Source organism: Nicotiana tomentosiformis, chromosome 2 (assembly GCF_000390325.3).
Source record: "Nicotiana tomentosiformis chromosome 2, ASM39032v3, whole genome shotgun sequence".
Classification (NCBI taxonomy): Eukaryota; Viridiplantae; Streptophyta; class Magnoliopsida; order Solanales; family Solanaceae; genus Nicotiana; species Nicotiana tomentosiformis.
In genome coordinates, this window is record NC_090813.1 from 95,751,515 (window position 1) to 95,769,812 (window position 18,298).

Consider the following 18,298-nt stretch of genomic DNA (forward strand, 5'->3'; position numbering starts at 1 on the left):
ATTATCAGGGGGATAAAATCTGGAAGCCAGAAAGAATCCGCTTACGTGGAGTTGCAGAGCACACAGATTCTTCGCTAGAATTAATACTGGTCAATCTAATGACGTAAGCCTACCAACTTCCAACTAGAGACTTACACGTGTCTAACTACACCCAAAACTCCAACAAACTGAAATGGATAAAACTAGTTGGGGTCCGCTCAGCTTCATCAAAAGCATTCAAAGTGAGAAAGAGGGAAAAAAATGCAGCAGTATCGCGGAAGTCTAAAACCAAGTACCTGAAACTTGGCCATATGAAATTTTCATTTCCACTTTCTTCCTCGCTTAGGTTTTCGCAGCTCATCATTTGATTTGATCGTACTTCTTCCTCGCCGTTTCCAGATCATAAGCTTTTGCGATTGCCGAAATGTGAGCAGTTCACTTCACAGCTGCAGGTACGTGTCAACACACTTTACTTTTTGTTCCCTGAGATTGCTTGTTTTTTTTGTTCTCTGCTTAGAAAAATAGAACGCAAAGAATAAGAATAACAGCTCAGTTTCGGAAAGCTTAGTTGGTTCCAAGCTCAATAAAAGTGAAGGTTTGATGTCTGAGTATACAACAGAGGATTTATATAGCGTAACTAACCAACTAGTTTGAGATTGAGATATGGTTAATTGATTGAAGTGAAAATGGCATGTTTGAGTTTTGATTAGTGCAAAACTATATTTCACTAAGCCCATATAAAGTATGTATGTATCTGTGCAGTTCAGTTTGCTTTTGTTTCCGTTTCTATGGAGCGCATGCTAGTCTTGTCTTTCTTAAGCTATTACTGATCGGAGGTGGACTTACAATATTGCCTTTGTAAGCTTGTCGTTGTCTCTTGATGATTATTGGGTGGATCGCATTATAGTGAAACATATATACACCATGGACACTAGGTCGATGCAATAGTCAGTGCTTCCGAAACCGTGCTTCGCCTTATTTTGCATTTATAGGGGATAGGAGTAGCACGCTGCACGCCTTCAATATCTTAACTAAATATCAAGTGTCTGTGTATACGGTCGAAATAAATTTCGGTCTTAGTACGATTAATCGAGTTCGAAACATAACCGATCGAAGTAAGACTTCGAGATGGGTTCCGAAGATGGTACAAACAAGCTTCGAGTCCGAGGGGCCGATCAATGTCGAGCTCGATATCATTATCAAGCTTGAATCCAAATCAAACTATGATGCAAAGTAAAGTTGTCGAGTTTATGATCCAGAGACCGACCAACATTGACCCCGAATCAATTCAAGAGTCCGAGTCAGAATCGAGCTCAAGCCAAGATCGAGAGCTCGAGTCAAGACCGAAAACTCGAGTCAATATCGAGCTCATAGACAAGAGCCGTTGCAATCCCACTAGAGGAGAGAATCTTGGCAGGAATTGGGAAAAGCTGATTAATCATGGGTCTCCCACTACGTATTTTTAATTATATCTGAAGTAAGATCCCTCTACTATAAAGAGGATGATTATCATTTCTGTAAGGCACAAGTTTTTGCTTACATTGTAATTCAAGCATCATATTCTCCTATAATGAAGAGTTGTTCTTTCAAGCTTCTTAATTTAATTCACTTGTTTAGTCCTAAAATTCATCTTCTTTACAACCTTGTCTATTTTGCATTCTTTGCAATCCATACTTGATATTTCTATTTATCCTTACGATTCGTATTAAGCTACACCGCATATCCTTAGAACTACGTACAAATTCAACTCTATCCGTTTTTCGGGTAAACAGTTTGGCGCCCACCGTGGGCTAAGGATAACAGTGGTTATTTGATACGAATCTGCAAAAACACATCATTGTGTTTTGCGCTTGTTTCCGAAAATATCTTAGATTTCGGATTAGCGACGACTAACTACCAGTCAAATGGCCACACCAATCGACAACGAAACCGGTCTTCAAGATGAGAACAATAACTTGACACCCAATACCGAAAGACCACTGGTCAATGCCGTTGGAACTCGAATCGGAGCGCCGATAGATATCAATTCGCATGTGGCCATTGAGGCGAACCTACATTCTGAACCCGAAAATAGCATTCATGGTGGCACTCGGTCTGCAGCTCGAGATACCCATAACGTCGAGGAAAACGGCGTCAGCTTGCGTATGATTTTCGAAATGTTGCAAGCTCAACAGGCAGTAATAGCTCAGTTGCAGAGCCAAACCCAGCTACAAAGCAGGCCGGAGCCCAATCCACCTCGAGAAATCACCCACAGAACGGAGCCAGCCATAGTGAAGTCAAATGAGCAAGAATCGGGGACTACTCCCGAAATTGCTAAATTGCTCGAGGAACTCACAAAGCGAGTCGAAGCCAACGATAAAAAAGTAGAAACATATAATTCCAGGGTCGATCAGATCCTGAGAGCTCCATCAATGATAAAAGGGTTTGATTCAAAAAAATTCGTACAAAAACCTTTTCCCTCGAGCGCAGCCCCAAAACCAATCCCCAAAAAATTCCGTATGCCCGAAATTCCCAAATATAACGGAACGACCGATCCCAACGAGCACGTCACTTCTTACACATGTGCCATCAAGGGCAATGATTTAGAAGACGATGAAATCGAATCCGTGTTAAAAAAATTCGGAGAGACCCTCTCGAAGGGAGCAATGATTTGGTATCACAACCTACCACCAAATTCCATCGACTCGTTCGCCATATTAGCAGATTCTTTTGTGAAAGCACATGTCGGCGCCATAAAAGTCGCAACAAGGAAATCGGACCTCTTCAAGGTAAGACAAAAGGATAACGAGATGCTGAGGGGGTTCGTATCTCGTTTTCAGATGGAACGGATGGATCTGTCACCGGTCACAGACGATTGGGCTGTTCAGGCTTTCACTCAAGGTTTGAACGAACGAAGTTCGACGGCTTCACGACGGTTAAAGCATAACTTGATCGAATACCCAGCCATCACGTGGGCCGACGTGCACAATCGATACCAATCAAAAATTAGGGTCGAAGATGATCAATTGGGGTCTGAACCCGCTGTTCGAAGAGATATTAATCGAGAACAAGGTCCGATCGGGGATCGATACCGACCGTACAACGGAAACCGCAGAGTCAGTGAATCGAGACATAACCCCGGGCAAAATAACAAAAGAAGTGATCGAGGTCAAGGGTCCTGGGGGCTGATGAACAAAAGTAGGTTCGATAGGCCTGTCGGATCTAAGGAAGCGCCTCGGTTATCGGAATATAACTTCAGCATTGATGCATCCGCCATCGTGTCGGCTATCGGACGCATCAAAGACACTAAATGGCCTCGACCCATGCAGACCGATCCTGCCCAGAGGAATCCCAATCAAATGTGCGAATATCATGGCACCCATGGCCACAGAACGGAAGATTGCAGGCAACTAAGAAAGGAAGTAGCCCGATTATTCAACAAAGGGCACCTTCGAGAATTTTTAAGTGATAGAGCGAAGAGCCATTTTAAAAACAGGGATTTCGGCAAGCAAAACGAACAAGAAGAACCATAGCACGTCATTCACATGATCATCGGCGGCGCCGATACCCCTCAGGGACCGGTGCTTAAACGCACTAAGACATCGATTGTGAGAGAGAATCGATCTCGAACTCAAGATTACACACCCATAGGAACTTTATCCTTCAATGATGAAGATGCAGAAGGAGTCATACAGCCTCATAACGATGCACTGGTAATATCCGTACTCTTGAATAAAACTAAAGTTAAGCGTGTGTTGATTGATCCAGGTAGCTCGGCCAACATCATTAGATTGAAGGTCGTAGAACAACTCGGCCTGCAGGACCAGATCGTACCCGCAACTCTGGTTCTAAACGGATTCAATATGGCATGTGAAACCACCAAAGGCGAGATAATTCTACCGATAAACGTGGTCGGGACCATCCAGGAAACGAAGTTCCACGTGATCGAAGGCGACATGAGATACAATGTCCTTTTTGGAAGGCCATGGATCCACAACATTAGAGCTGTACCTTCGACCCTACACCAGGTCCTTAAATTCCCAACATCGAGAAGAGTCAAAACAGTGTACGGAGAACAACCAGCCGCAAGAGAAATGTTCGCCGTCGAGGAAGTGAAACCAATATCCTCGTCTTCGCTAGTAAAGGGATCGGGCTCAGAAGGGGAACGAGATACCAAATAGCAATCACAGACATCGGCTTTGACCCAACCAGATAACCAGAAGATCGAAGAAGATGATGATCAAAGGATCCCTCGATCCTTCGTGATTCCCGATGATTCCGACGCTACCAAATCAATGATTGAGGGATTGGAGCAAGTCACACTAATCGAGCTCTGGCCCGAACGGAAGGTATACCTAGGGAAGGGGTTGACCCCCGATCTCAGGAGGAAACTTATTCAATTTCTTATCGATAACATTGATTGCTTTGCCTGGTCCCATTTAGATATAACAGGGATCCCACCGGACATAACGACACATCGGCTAAGCTTGGACCCCAGGTTCAGACCGGTAAAACAAAAGAGAAGACCCCAGTCCGAGGTAAAACACGCATTCATAAAGGACGAGGTAACCAAACTTCTCAAGATAGGATCCATTCGGGAGGTGAAATATCCCGAATGGTTAGCCAATGTAGTTGTAGTGCCTAAAAAGGGAACAAACTTAGAATGTGTGTGGATTATAAGGATTTGAACAAAGCATGCCCTAAAGATTCCTTTCCGCTGCCCAACATCGATCGCATGATCGATGCCACGGCCGGTCACGAGATCCTTACTTTTCTCGATGCCTATTCCGGGTATAATCAAATCCAGATGAACCCGGAAGACCAGGAAAAGACTTCATTTGTCACCAAAGCTTAAAGAACGGAAAGCTCCCATCGGACTCTAAAGATTCAAGGGCTCTACGAAGCAGCTTCATTTGTCACCAAAGCTTAAAGAACGGAAAGCTCCCATCGGACTCTAAAGATTCAAGGGCTCTACGAACCAAAGCTGCTCGATTCACGTTGGCTTTAGATGGAACGCTATACCGAAGGACATTCGATGGACCATTGGCAGTATGCTTAGGTCCGGGAGATACCGATTACATCCTACGTGAGGTGCACGAGGGCACTTGTGGGAATCACTCTGGTGCCGATTCATTAGTCCAAAAAATAATTAGGGCAGGGTATTATTGGATCGATATGGGCAAAGATGCAAAGGAATTTGTTCGAAAATGTGACAAATGTCAAAGGTTTGCATCAATGATCCATCAACCCGGAGAGCAACTTCACTCAGTCCTATCCCCATGGCCATTCATGAAATGAGGAATGGATATCGCCGGCCCTCTACCATCGACCCCAGTAAAGCTAAGTTCATTTTATTTATGACCGACTATTTCTCTAAATGGGTTGAAGTACAGGCATTCGAGAAAGTAAAAGAGAAAGAGGTTATAGACTTTATCTGGGATCATATCGTATGTCGATTCGGGATACCCGCCGAAATAGTGTGTGACAATGGGAAACAATTTGTCGGCAGCAAAGTGACGAAATTCTTCGAAGACTACAAAATAAGAAGGATATTATCAACACCGTATCACCCCAGTGGGAACGAACAGGCTGAATCAACGAACAAAACTATCATTCAAAACCTAAAGAAGAGGTTGAACGACGCTAAAGGAAAATGGAGAGAAATCCTACCCGAAGTCCTTTGGGCATATCGAACAACGTCAAAATCTAGTACGGGGGCAACCCCGTTCTCCTTAGTATATGGCTCCGAAGCCTTGATACTAGTCGAAGTCGGCGAACCCAATGCCAGATTTCGATATACAACAAAAGAATCAAATAACGAGGCTATGAACACTAGCCTCGAATTATCGGACGAAAAATGAGAAGCTGCTCTCGTCCAATTGGCCGCCCAAAAGTAACGAATCGAAAGATACTATAATCGAAGAACCAAGCTCCGCCATTTTAAGCCCGTGGACTTAGTGCTAAGGAAAGTCATCCTAAATACCCGAAATCCAAACGAAGGAAAACTAGGACCGAACTGGGAAGGACCATATCAGGTTCTCGAAAACGTCGGAAAGGGATCATACAAGCTCGACATTATAAACGGCAAACAACTATCAAGCAATTGGAATGTGTCGCATCTAAAACGATACTACTGCTAAGGTAAGACCCTCCCATATTCGTTTACATTTCAAAACTAACCCCTGCAGTAGTCCGATCATGAGCTAAGATAGATCCTTCAATACGAAGCCTTAGGTCTGAAAGCACGCGTTGCACTCTTTTTCCCTTAGACCAGTTTTATCCCAAATGGATTTTTCGGCAAGGTTTTTAATGAGGCAACCAATGATCGTGCTGTACTTGGAAACAATACGACAGTATCCGAGGCCTCTTTACAATCGACCTCGAATATTGGGGGGCATTAGCCCTCAAATATATCAAGTTCTGATGCAAGAAAAGTTATTTCGCAACAACGGGGTTCCAATAGGAAAAGTTGTAAGAGCCAAATGGTCAAAACGAACCATGCTCATGTAGTTGGCCCGAGCCCTGACGCAAAACATGAACGCATGTATAATGACTTGCAAAGAAAGTTCTCCTTTTTATCGATATCTTATATCCAAGAAAAATTCCTCTATTTTGAGATTTATTATGCAAACAGAATTAAGATAAATCTCCGAGTCCGAGTAAGCATTCACTCGACCGCTAAGCGTACGCCTGCGGGCTACATTATTTCGAGTTCGAATCATTCACTCGACTGCTAAGCGTACGGGCTACTTTTTTTTTCCGAGTTCGAGCAAGCACTCACTCGACCATTATGCCTACGGGCTACATTACTTCGAGTTCGAATCAGTCGCTCGACTACCAAGCCTACAGGCTACTTTTATTTCGAGTTCGAGCAAGCACTCACTCGACCATCACGCCTACGGGCTACATTACTTCGAGTTCGATCATTCACTCGACTACTAAACCCACAGGCTACTTTTATTTTGAGTTCGAGCAAGCACTCACTCGACCATCACGCCTACGGGCTACATTACTTCGAGTTCGAAACATTCACTCGACCACTAAGCCTACGAGCTACTTTTATTTCGAGTTCGAGCAAGCACTCACTCGACCATTACGCCTACGGGCTACATTATTTCAAGTTCGAATTATTCACTCGACTATTAAGCCTACGAGCTATTTTTATTTCGAGTTCGAGCAAGCACTCACTCGACCATTACGCCTACGGGCTATATTTCTTTGAGCTCGAATCACTGACTCAACTAATAAGCCTAAGGGCTACATCACTTCAAGTTTGAGTAAAGCCTATGTTCAGACAATCACTCAACTCGGCCACTAAGCATACGAGCTACCTTATTTCAAGTTTGAGTAAGCGCTCGCTCGGTTATAGAAGCTACGAAGTCCAAATTTGATTAAGTTGTTTAAATCCTTGTGAAAATATTCATAAGGCGTGAATAAAGTCTTCACAAGACAGGAAACAAAACAGAAGCAAGTCGGCAAAAAAGAGGATATTTTTATATACAAAAATTGTTTACATGATTGATTACAACGTAAAAATTAAGGACTAAGCTTCTTGGTCATCCCCAGGAGCGGTCTCTTCTCTATCGGGCTCCCCCCCGGTTCTCGGATCCGCTCTTACTCCCATCGTCATCATCATTGTCATCATCATCGTCATCGGAAACCAAGGCTTCAGCATCGGCTTCGAGTTCTTTGGCCTTTTTTATCTCTTCAGCGAGGTCGAAACCTCGAGCATGGATCTCTTCGAGGGTCTCCCTCCGAGATCGACACTTAGCAAGTTCGGCGACCCAATGTGCTCGAGTATCGACGGTCTCGGCTGCCTCTCTTGCTTGGACCTGGGCAGCTTCAGCATCGGCCCGATAGACGGCCACGAGTGCATCCGCATCGGCCTTTGCCTTTTCGGCGTCAGATTCGGCCTTGGCAAGTACAGAGGCCAACCGAGCCTCGAGCTCCTCTATTCTTCTTGCTTGGACCGAGCTTTTCTCCTTCATTTTTTGAAGTTGGTTTTCGGCTAATGACAATTGGGCTCGAGCAGTTTCTCTCTCTGCAGCAAAGCGGTCCATTCCTTCTTTCCACTTCAAAGACTCCGCTCTTATCACATCGACTTCTTCACCAAGTTTTCCGATCATCTCGATTTTCTGCTGCAGCTGTGAGACCGAAGGATTAGCCATAGTTCCGGTATCAAGCCCATAGGCTTTTAAAAGCATTATTACCTGCTCGGATAGATCGATCTGATCTTGGTGAGCCCTGGCCAACTAAGCTTGGAGGTCTTTTATTTCCTCTCCCATTTGGCTCAAAAGGAGCTTTAAGGAGTTCCTCTCCTCCGTAACCTGTTGAAGCTCGACCTCGTATCGACGCAGCTCGGTTCGGGACCGAGAACATGATTCTCGATAAACTGTCGCGGCCTGCAAAGAAAGAAGAAACGAAGTCAGAAAAGAAAAGCAAACTTAAAGGTAACGCCATATGATTTAAGACCTACCTGATTCAAATCCTGCTGCACTCTATGAAAAAGATCTGATACGTCACTTGTACCGGCAGTGTCTTCGACGCCGATAAACAGGTCACGAAAAGGATCCTCTCCATCATGAGGCCTATCTAATTCGAGGGCTCCCAAAGCTTGGGCTTCCCGAATCGCCCCTGCGGAAAAAGCAGGGAAGGTGGGCGAGCCTTCGATTGCTACTGCCCCAAATGAGTCATCTGGCGTTCTCTTCGGTTCGAAAAGATTCGGGAAGAGCCCCTTCAGACATATCCCCATCCGTCGGCTTCGATGGGAAACATCTTCGATCTCCAGCAACTCGGGGACTCTGCCTGAATCCCTCTCCGATATATCCTCAGTCCGAGGCGGAGCCTTATGAACCACCATCGATCCAGTTGCCTGTGGAATGTCGGTGGTCTTCTTTATTCGGGCCGCCAGCGCAGACCCATCGTTCTCTTCTTCTTCTTCTTCTTCATCCCTCAGACGCAGAACTGATACTACGGTCAAAGAAATGGCATTCTTGTTCGGCTTACGAGTCGTCCTCTTCTTCGGTTTTTGATCTTCGAGGATGGGGGCTCTTTTCCTCTTATTATCTTTCACCGGCTTTGGGACAGAGGCCGAAGCCTCTTCCTCGACAGACGAGGGCCTCAAAACCGCATCTTTGCCCACACCTACATACGGAAAATTTTATTGAAGTATGTGAAAAGCACCTTATTCGAATTGCCAAAAGATACGAGAGAGGTGCTCACCGTGATTTTTGGCCTCCCATCGGCCCTTTGACAAGTCGCGCCATAAGCGCTCGGCATATGAGGAGGTCGAAACCAGATCACGTACCTAGTTCTTGAGATCGGGTATTGCACCGGGCATCTAGGGAACCGCTGCATCACAAAAAGGGAATATTGGTTAGAAAAGAAATGAAAGAACAAAATAATAAGAGATAACAGCAGAATTACACTTGCGTTTCATGTTCCACTCCTCGGGAAAAGGCATCTTTTCGGTTGGGATCAGGTCCGAAGTCCTCACTCGAACGAACCGGCCCATCCAGCCTCGATCCTTATCCTCGTCTATACTCGAGAACAGAGCCTTGGTAGCTCGACGTTGGAGTTTTATTAACCCTCCTCGAAAAAGGCGAGGACGGTATAATCGGATAAGATGATCGAGGGTGAAAGGCATCCCCTCGATTTTACTCACAAAATATCGGATCAAAATAACGATCCGCCAAAAGGAAGGATGTATCTGGCCTAGGGTTATTATTTATTTACGACAAAAATCTATGATAACAGGGTCGAGGGGACCTAATGTGAAAGGGTAAGTATACACGCTTAAAAACCCTCTCACGTGAGTAGTAATATCCTCTTCAGGAGACGGCACTACCACCTCTGTGTTCTCCCAGTTACAATCTTTTTTTATCCGCTCGATGTGCTCCCGGGTTATCAAACAAATATATCTCGATACGGGCTCACATCGGCCAGGAACCGGCGAACCTTTATCGAGTTTGAAATCGGAGGTAAGAACGCACGCCGCAGGAACGCACTCCTCAGGACGAGGATCCACCGGTGTTTTGTCGGCGGCGGATTGGGAAGAAACTTTTTCTTTTTGGGGGACGGTTTTGGATGACTTCACCATTTTGGACTTAAAGAAGGTGACAAAGATTTGGTAATTTGGAAGAAGAATTTTGCAAAGAGGAATCACAGATTTGCGAATAAACTCAGAGAATACGAAAAGGAAATTGGGAAATTTGGGAGATTGAAGATGTAAAAGTGATAAATGATAAAAGGAAGGGTTATTTATAGGTTTAAGCAATGGCGGTTCAGTATCAGCGGTGGCCGACCACCGTCTGACATGCATTAAATACCTTGAAAGACTAAATCGACGGGACAGCTATCACGTGCGTCATGGTCGAGCCCAATGTAAACGTCAGCTTATAATCCGATCGAGCCGTTGAAAAATCATATCGTTTCTCACCACATTCTTCCCGAGAAACGAGGGGACTATCTGTATACGGTCGAAATAGATTTCGGCCTTAGTACGATTAATCGAGTTCGAAACATAATCGATCGAAGTAAGACTTCGAGATGGGTTACGAAGATGGTACAAACAAGCTTCGAGTCCGAGGGGCCGATCAATGTCGAGCTCGATATCATTATCAAGCTCGAATCCAAATCAAACTATGATGCAAAGTAAAGTTATCGAGCTTATGATCTAGAGACCGACCAACATTGACCCCGAATCAATTCAAGAGTCCGAGTCAGAATCGAGCTCAAGCCAAGATCGAGAGCTCGAGTCAAGACCGAAACCTCGAGTCAATATCGAGCTCATAGACAAGAGCCGTTGCAATCCCACTAGAGGAGAGAATCTTGGCAGGAATTGGGAAAAACTGATTTATCATCGGTCTCCCACTACGTATTTTTAATTATTTCTGAAGTAAGATCCCTCTACTATAAAGGGGATGGTTATCATTTCTGGAAGGCACAAGTTTTTGCTTACATTGTAATTCAAGCACCATATTCTCCTATAGTGAAGAGTTGTTCTTTCAAGTTTCTTAATTTAATTCACTTGTTTAGTCCTAAAATTCATCTTCTTTACAACCTTGTCTATTTTGCATTCTTTTCAATCCATACTTGATATTTCTATTTATCCTTATGATTCGTATTAAGCTACACTACATATCCTTAGAACTACGTACAAATTCAACTCTATCCGTTTTTCGGGTAAACATGCTGGGGTTTTGTTTGAGTGAATACAGGTTAATGTTATATGAATGTCTATATCATGCAATTTCTAGATTCAGTAATCTGCTCAACGACACATTACTGAATGTTAGTATGGTATCACTTGCGTCCTTTCTAATTTTTGTATATATTTGTGATTCAGGTTTTTAGAGGCTGATGATCGGTCATTTGAGTTGTACTCATTTATCAGTACTATAAGCAAGTTTATTTGTAATTCAGTTATACGGCTTCCGGCTGTATAAAGCCTTCAGCAGGTGGAAAACCTATAACTGATGCCATGCTTACTGACAAACTCTCTAAAGAAATAAATAAAATGAAGATCAAAGATGACAAAGTAGAAAAGGTTGTTCTTGGAAGTAGGACGAGTACTCTCTTTTTCTGATATTCTTTTCCTTGTCTATGCTTGCTTATCTTTGCAAGTCTCACTGTGATAGGAAATGGAAGCAGCTGTAGTGGATGGAAATGGAACTAAAACAGGTCACATCATTGTGACAACTATTGGGGGAAAGAATGGTCAGCCTAAGTAGGTGATATGTTCAGTCATTTCGTTCGACCTCGATTGTTTCGCCAAATTAAATTATTCATTCAGCAAACTTTTTTTATTATTCTAGTTTTCCTGAATTTTAGAATTACCAAGTATTGTAAGTTTAGAAATTGATTAGCTAAAAAAAGTTCAGTTTGGAGCTAAAATGGGCGTCTAATGGCAGGGACAACTTTGCTTGATATTGCTCTGATAATATTTAGGAGAGTCAGTGGACGCTTTGATGATTTTGTTTAGGATGTAGCTCTAGATTGCAAATTAGGCAAGGTTGCGCGCTCCTACTTAACTTAATGTGGTATTTCTTGTTCTGGAGTTGACAATTTAAATGCTCGTTATAACCATTTTCTCGAGTATGGCACTGATTGTGTGAATAACCTATACTTACTTTGTCCCACAAACAAACAAAAAATTAAATAAATAAAAAAATTCAACTGAGCTTTTTCTTTTAATTTCATGTTGCTGATTGTTTTTATCATTTCCATCTTTTAATTTTCTCTTATGTGGTCTTTTGGGGTGCAAAGTTTTTTGCTAATGTTCTCTTTGGCATTCAAACCATCAGTTACATGGCAGTGCGAGTTGTTGGACAGGCTTCCTTTGGAATTGTGTTCCAGGTATGAGTTGTTAATATGTCACAGATGGTCACTGTCATAATCAAAAATGTTGTATGACAGGGGTTTAAAAAAGTAATGGCAACATATCCCCTGGGCCATAAAATTTTGTCACTGGTTTTGAAGTCACATTTTTAAATTTGCAGGCCAAATGCCTTGAATCAGGAGAAACTGTGGCAATAAAAAAGGTCTTGCACAGAAAAAGATGAACTCTACCTAAATTTGGTTCTCGAATTTGTACCTGAAACTGTCTACGTGTGTTAAGACATTACAACAAAGCCAACCAACGGATGCCTATGATATATGTCAAGCTGTACACATATCAGGTTTTCCATTTGAGTACATAATGCAACTTCCTATCATTGCACGTAGAAACAAATGAAGATAGAGTGAATCACATGATGTTGCCTAAAATTCAAGAAAACTAAATGTACCTCGTCCTTTAGGATAAAGATTACCGTGACTGCTGCTCTAGTCTGACCATGTTGTTACAGAAACCTTTTTCGCCGCTAATTTATATCATTGTCTTGGAATTATTTTGGAGTATGTAAAAATTGTAAATGTTGTGTCCTCGTTAGAAAGTGTAAATATCATGTCAACTATGCTCTTCGGTGTCAGTTAAGGGGCCCGTTCTTCGTAAAGAAAAAACAAGAAATAATAAAGAAGGTTGTCTTCGACTTAGGGGAAAATTACTCTACCCAATTACTACTCTTTTCTACTTTCAGAAAACACTTTTGAATTAATCCTATATTTAAAATGTATAAGAAATAAATGAGAAAGGTATTTCAGTTAAATAATCTTCAAAAATGTAATGATTTGCTCTCAATTAAAGGGAGATTCATTTAGTTTCGGCTAAAACACATGTGCATGAGATTTGAGCAATTCAGCTGTAATTTTTTTTTTCAACCTATCAGAAAAGCCATATCTTTTAAAATAACAAGATCTCTGTTTTGTAACTGTTAAAGATGATAATATTTAGAGTTGTTGCGTTTATCTGTCATGGAGTAAAATTGTGCCTCACTGGTTTGTGCGTTGTGCAACTCTTACACAGTGAATAGTTGTGGCTAGTAGCAAAACCTCTTCACTACACCTACCTTAGCATATCTTTCTTGCAACCTATATTTGATTGATGTTGTACCTGTACAGATTTTTAGAGCTTTCGCTTACATACATGGAATATAGAAGTCTGCCACAGGCACATCAAGCCTCAGAATTTACTGGTTTGTACTCAGTGGCGGACGCACGTGGTGGCAAGCGGGTTCAACTGAACCTGCTTCATCAAAAAATAATAATGTGTATATGTATAAATTATGATTAAAGCTGCGTAAATTTTGTATAAATATTTTATTTGAACTCACTTGACAACTACTATTTTACGACTAAAGTTATGTACTTATAAGATTGAACGTGCTTGCACAAAATCATTGTGATATTGACTACTTCAATTTTCTATGCCAGGTAAACCCCCACACACATCAGCTTAAGCTCATCGATTTTGGAAGTGCAAAAGTCCTGGTAATTATAACATGTGATCTTTTAATCATGACTTGTTCTGGAACATAAATATTCTATTTATTCATTTATTCGATAACTGTCAAATACTATTTCTTATGTTACAACTCTAAGTAGTTACGTCGATGATGTTTATCACTTTCAGCTTTGCATGCGGAAGAGGATTTGTAAAAATGAGTTTTATTGGACGCTAAGTACAGTTGTGTCATGTTTGTTTGATAATTCAGGAAAAACTTGTGGTTGTGCATTGTCATAACTATGTCATGTAATTTGTTACAAGAATTACAGGAGGTTGAATGATATTATATTATGTCCATCCTCTGATAATTCAGGAAATGAAAGTGCTCCAGAATAATAAATGATTTCTATATTTGTTCACGTTACTATCGTGCACCCGAACTAATATTTGGAGCAACTGAGTACACCAATGCAATTGACATTTGGTCTGTGGGTTGCGTCCTAGCTGAACTGCTTCTTGGGCAGGTTATATTTCCTGTAGGGTTCAACTTCTTTTATTTTGATACAAAGAAACAATGTCACAGAAGTTTATTGCTTATATTTTCCCTTCCAAATCCTGTAGCCTCTCTTTCCTGGTGAGATTGGTGTTGATCAACTTGTTGAAATAATCAAGGTATTCATCTAGCTGATTGGATGATTATTCAAATTTGTGATCTTTGGTTTGCATGATACAATAAATTGAAATGTTCTCTTTAGGTTCTTGGAACACCAACACGTGAGGAAATCAAGTGCATGAATCCAAATTACACAGAGTTCAAGTTCCCTCAAATCAAAGCTCACCCCTGGCGCAAAGGAAGAATTCTGATCTATATTCCTAAATAGAATATAAATTTCTAATGCATTGCATCACATCTAAAAACTCATGGCCGCAATCTTGCGTTGCATAGATTTTTCATAATCGGATGCCTCCTGAAGCTGTGGATCTTGTATCAAGGCTTCTCCAGTATTCTCCAAATCTGAGGTGCACTTCGGTGAGTGTAACAAGTTCTCTCTCTGTGTTTTCTCTTTACTTTTCCTCCAGTGAGATCCTCAGCTATAAGCGAATTGGTGAGATTAAAGAATGTAGTACTGGTTGAAGCTCCCAAATCAAACATGAGGCAGCATCCATTTGTGTAAAAAAAATTTAGGTATCTTTCCTTTTGGTATGGTTTTAGATAATTGTGGAACCATGTTATTCTAAGGCAGAGCAACAGTTAGAAGACGATAAGTTCCTTTTGGAGGATTGACTACTTTTCTTCCATGATGATTCACTCCAAGGCAGAACACAACAGAGGACATTAAGTTCATTATAGGATAGACTACTTCTCATGTTAGAACTATGAGAGAGGGAAAGCCAGGTGAGAACCGCCATTGCGGTCTGTTTGCCACTTTTGCTTCAAAACTTGGAACAATTAGTTATTCTCCATTTCCAATTATGCCAAGGCCACCTTGGAGATCTATATTGATGGTAGGCTATAATTGCGTACTGTGGCCATTAATTGTACTCTAATTTGCTTCACTTTACTAGTGTTTGAGCTTTAAATGGTACTCCCTCCGTTTCAATTTATGTGAACCCATTTGACTGGGCACGAAGTTTAAGAAAAGAGAGAAGACTTTTGAACTTATGGTGTAAAATGAGGCACATATATTTTGTGTGGCTATAAATCATTGCATAAAGGTAAATTGTTGCCAAATAATGAAAGAGGTCATTCTTTTTTGAACGGAATAAAAAGGAAATAGGTTCACATAAATTAAAACGGAGGGAGTATTATTTTGTACTGAGTGTGCGTTTTATGCTTTGTAGGAGCGAATCTGAGTTATGATGAGGTTTTGGAGTTAATTCGAGCTATTCTGGAGCTTTGAAGTCTGAGTAAAAGCCCACGAATTAAGTGGGTATCGTAATCGAGGATCAACGGACAATAATGCACTTAACGAAGAGAAACGAAAAATGTAGCAGGAAGCCACCCAGGTGCGTGATCGCGCACTAGGCGCGCAAGTGGAGCAGAACACTATCCAAAGTGCGCGGCCATGTGCGCGATCACCTGCCCAGGTGCGCGGCCATGCACGTCCAGTCCGGAAAATTTCCCAAGCCTATTTTTGTAATTTCGGAGGCGACTCCTCTTGACCTATATGAAGCCCAGCTCGTCTAAAAAGAAGGTATCTTGGATTTGGGGAGCAACTTTTGGGAGAGAAGGAAGGAAACAACGGAAACGCAAAATATTTGATCTAATTCATTCAATACGAAAGTTTATTTTAATTTGGGAATTTTAATGCCTTCTTGTTCTTCTAATACTCTTGTGGTGAATATTTTCTCCATTATGGAGTAATCTTTCTTAGGGTTATTGACGGATGTTGTGATTTGACTGTCGTTTTGGGTTTTACTCTATGTTAATTGCCCGAATTCATTGAATGAGTTATTGATTGGATTGCAAGGCTTATTGTAGTTTTACTTTAATCTAAAGAGAAGTGTTACTACTATTCGCATTGTGCCATATTGTTTGGGTTGATTTTACACCTTTTCTAGGTAATCGAAAAAGCATAGAGAGTTTAGAAGAATAATCGAGAGGTGTTCTTCGAAAGACCATTCATTCACTATTTTATGCATATGTTCATAGGACCTGTTATTAGGTTGATCAAAGGAATCTCAATCATTCGGAAGAAGAATTTGAATCCCTAAAGGAGCCTAATCATCTGTTAAAATCGAAGGAGTCAATAGAAGTTAAGAATGAACTTAACCGAGAGTTACCCGGAACAATAGTTGATCACATTTCTTGTCACAACCCTTACTTTTCACCCTGATATTCAATCGTTGCTACTAGTCATTAAAGTGTCATTAGTTTCTTATAATTGATAATCTTAATTTTATTTGTAGTCGATAATAACATCAATCAAAGGTTTATTATCCTGGATAGTGCTAAGCTGAAGATTTACTAAAACATTATTTAATACTATACTATCTTTGACTAGCGAGCCTAAGTTTTATACACCAGTTTTGCGCTCGTCAAATTTTGGCGACGTTGCCGGGGACTAGCGATTAATAGTGTTTAAATTAATTTTCGGTGCTAATTCAAAAATAACTTTGTATTTTATTTTCCTTTTTTACGCTCTTCTCATCTGTGTGCAGGCAAACAGGTTAAGTTCAGCTGTGTATAACTCGATCCTCCTCAAAGGACTTGGTGGCATACGAACGAGAGTTAGACAAGCACCAGAGGCAGTTGAGAAGAGAGAAAGGATCGAGTGGATTGTTGTTGGGTCATCCTTCAACTCAAAATACAATGGTAAACAACGAAAGGGTAGTGGACCTAGTTGCTAAAGAGGCGGCTCAGCAACGAGAAGCACGGTTAGCAGCTGAAGCAGCCAGAATTGCAGATGAAACGGTCGACGGGGAACGAAGGTTCAATCCAAATCGAAACGTGATATAAGATGAATTTGAAAATGCAGCTCCTAGACCTGGGAGGTCGTTAGGAGATTATGCCAGACCGGTGTATAACCAACAGCAGTCTAGTGTGAGACCACCACCCATTGATGCAAATAACTTTGAACTCAAACAGGGAGTCATCCAGACCATTCGAAATAATTGCATATTCAGAGGGAAACCTAATGAAGATCCCAACAACCATCTGATGGACTTCGATGAAATTATGAACACATTCCGTTACAATGGAGCATCACATGATGCCATCTACTTCAAAGCATTCCCGTTCTCTCTTAAGGATGATGCAAAGCAGTGGTTAAGAAGTCTGCCCACAGGGTCAATCCGTACGTAGAAGGAGATGACGACCAAGTTTTTAGAAAAAATATTTCTATGTCGCTAAGACTGGACGAATAAGGAAAGAGATTCATAATTTCAGCCAAGGTGATGGGGAGACAGTGTTCGGGGCATGGGAAAGATTCAAGGAGATATTGCGTAGGTGCCCTCATAACGGAATAGAGTAATGGATGCAACTCCCGGACTTTTGGGACGGTTTAACCCCGTCGTCAAGGAGATTGTTGAATTATGCGGTTGCAGGCCCTCTGATGAAGAAAACTCCTGAAGAGATTGTCACTCTTCTGAATGAACTATCTGAATACGCAAAACAATGGTCCATTGATCAAGGGGACCGTAAAAGATCAGTAGGGGTGCACCAAGTAGAATCCTCGGTAGCAATGCAGGCCCAAATTGTAGCTATGGCTAAGGACATCAAGCAACTGATGCTAGCTCAGGTGCAAAATCAACCACATGTGGCATGTGACATCTGTGGATTGTGACACCCGACACATGAGTGTCAAGCTACAGCTGAGGAAGTCAACGCTGTGGGGAACTTCAAGGAGGTGGTAATTTCAATTCTATGGGATAGAGACATCCAGGATTCTCATGGAGTTCTTCAACTGGTAGTTTGAACTCATGGCAGCAGCAAAATCCCAGAGCACCAGTGCAAGGACCTCCTGGTTTCCAAACTCAACAGAGGCAACCATACCAACTTCCACAGCCCAACAA

At 41.8% G+C, this 18,298-nt stretch overlaps 1 protein-coding gene across 1 annotated transcript; it reads left to right on the forward strand.

The window, feature by feature from the left end:
• Positions 1-201: 201 nt before the first annotated feature.
• Positions 202-16,259, forward strand: LOC104104510 (shaggy-related protein kinase epsilon). Its single transcript, XM_070195794.1, is given in 12 exon segments — positions 202-431; positions 11,306-11,506; positions 11,598-11,686; positions 12,264-12,315; positions 12,459-12,505; positions 12,507-12,565; positions 12,568-12,638; positions 13,459-13,489; positions 13,492-13,532; positions 13,771-13,827; positions 14,405-14,455; positions 14,539-16,259. Coding segments are annotated over 11 exon segments (690 nt in total). The 5' UTR covers positions 202-431; positions 11,306-11,440; the 3' UTR covers positions 14,665-16,259.
• The last annotated feature ends 2,039 nt before the right edge of the window (positions 16,260-18,298 follow it).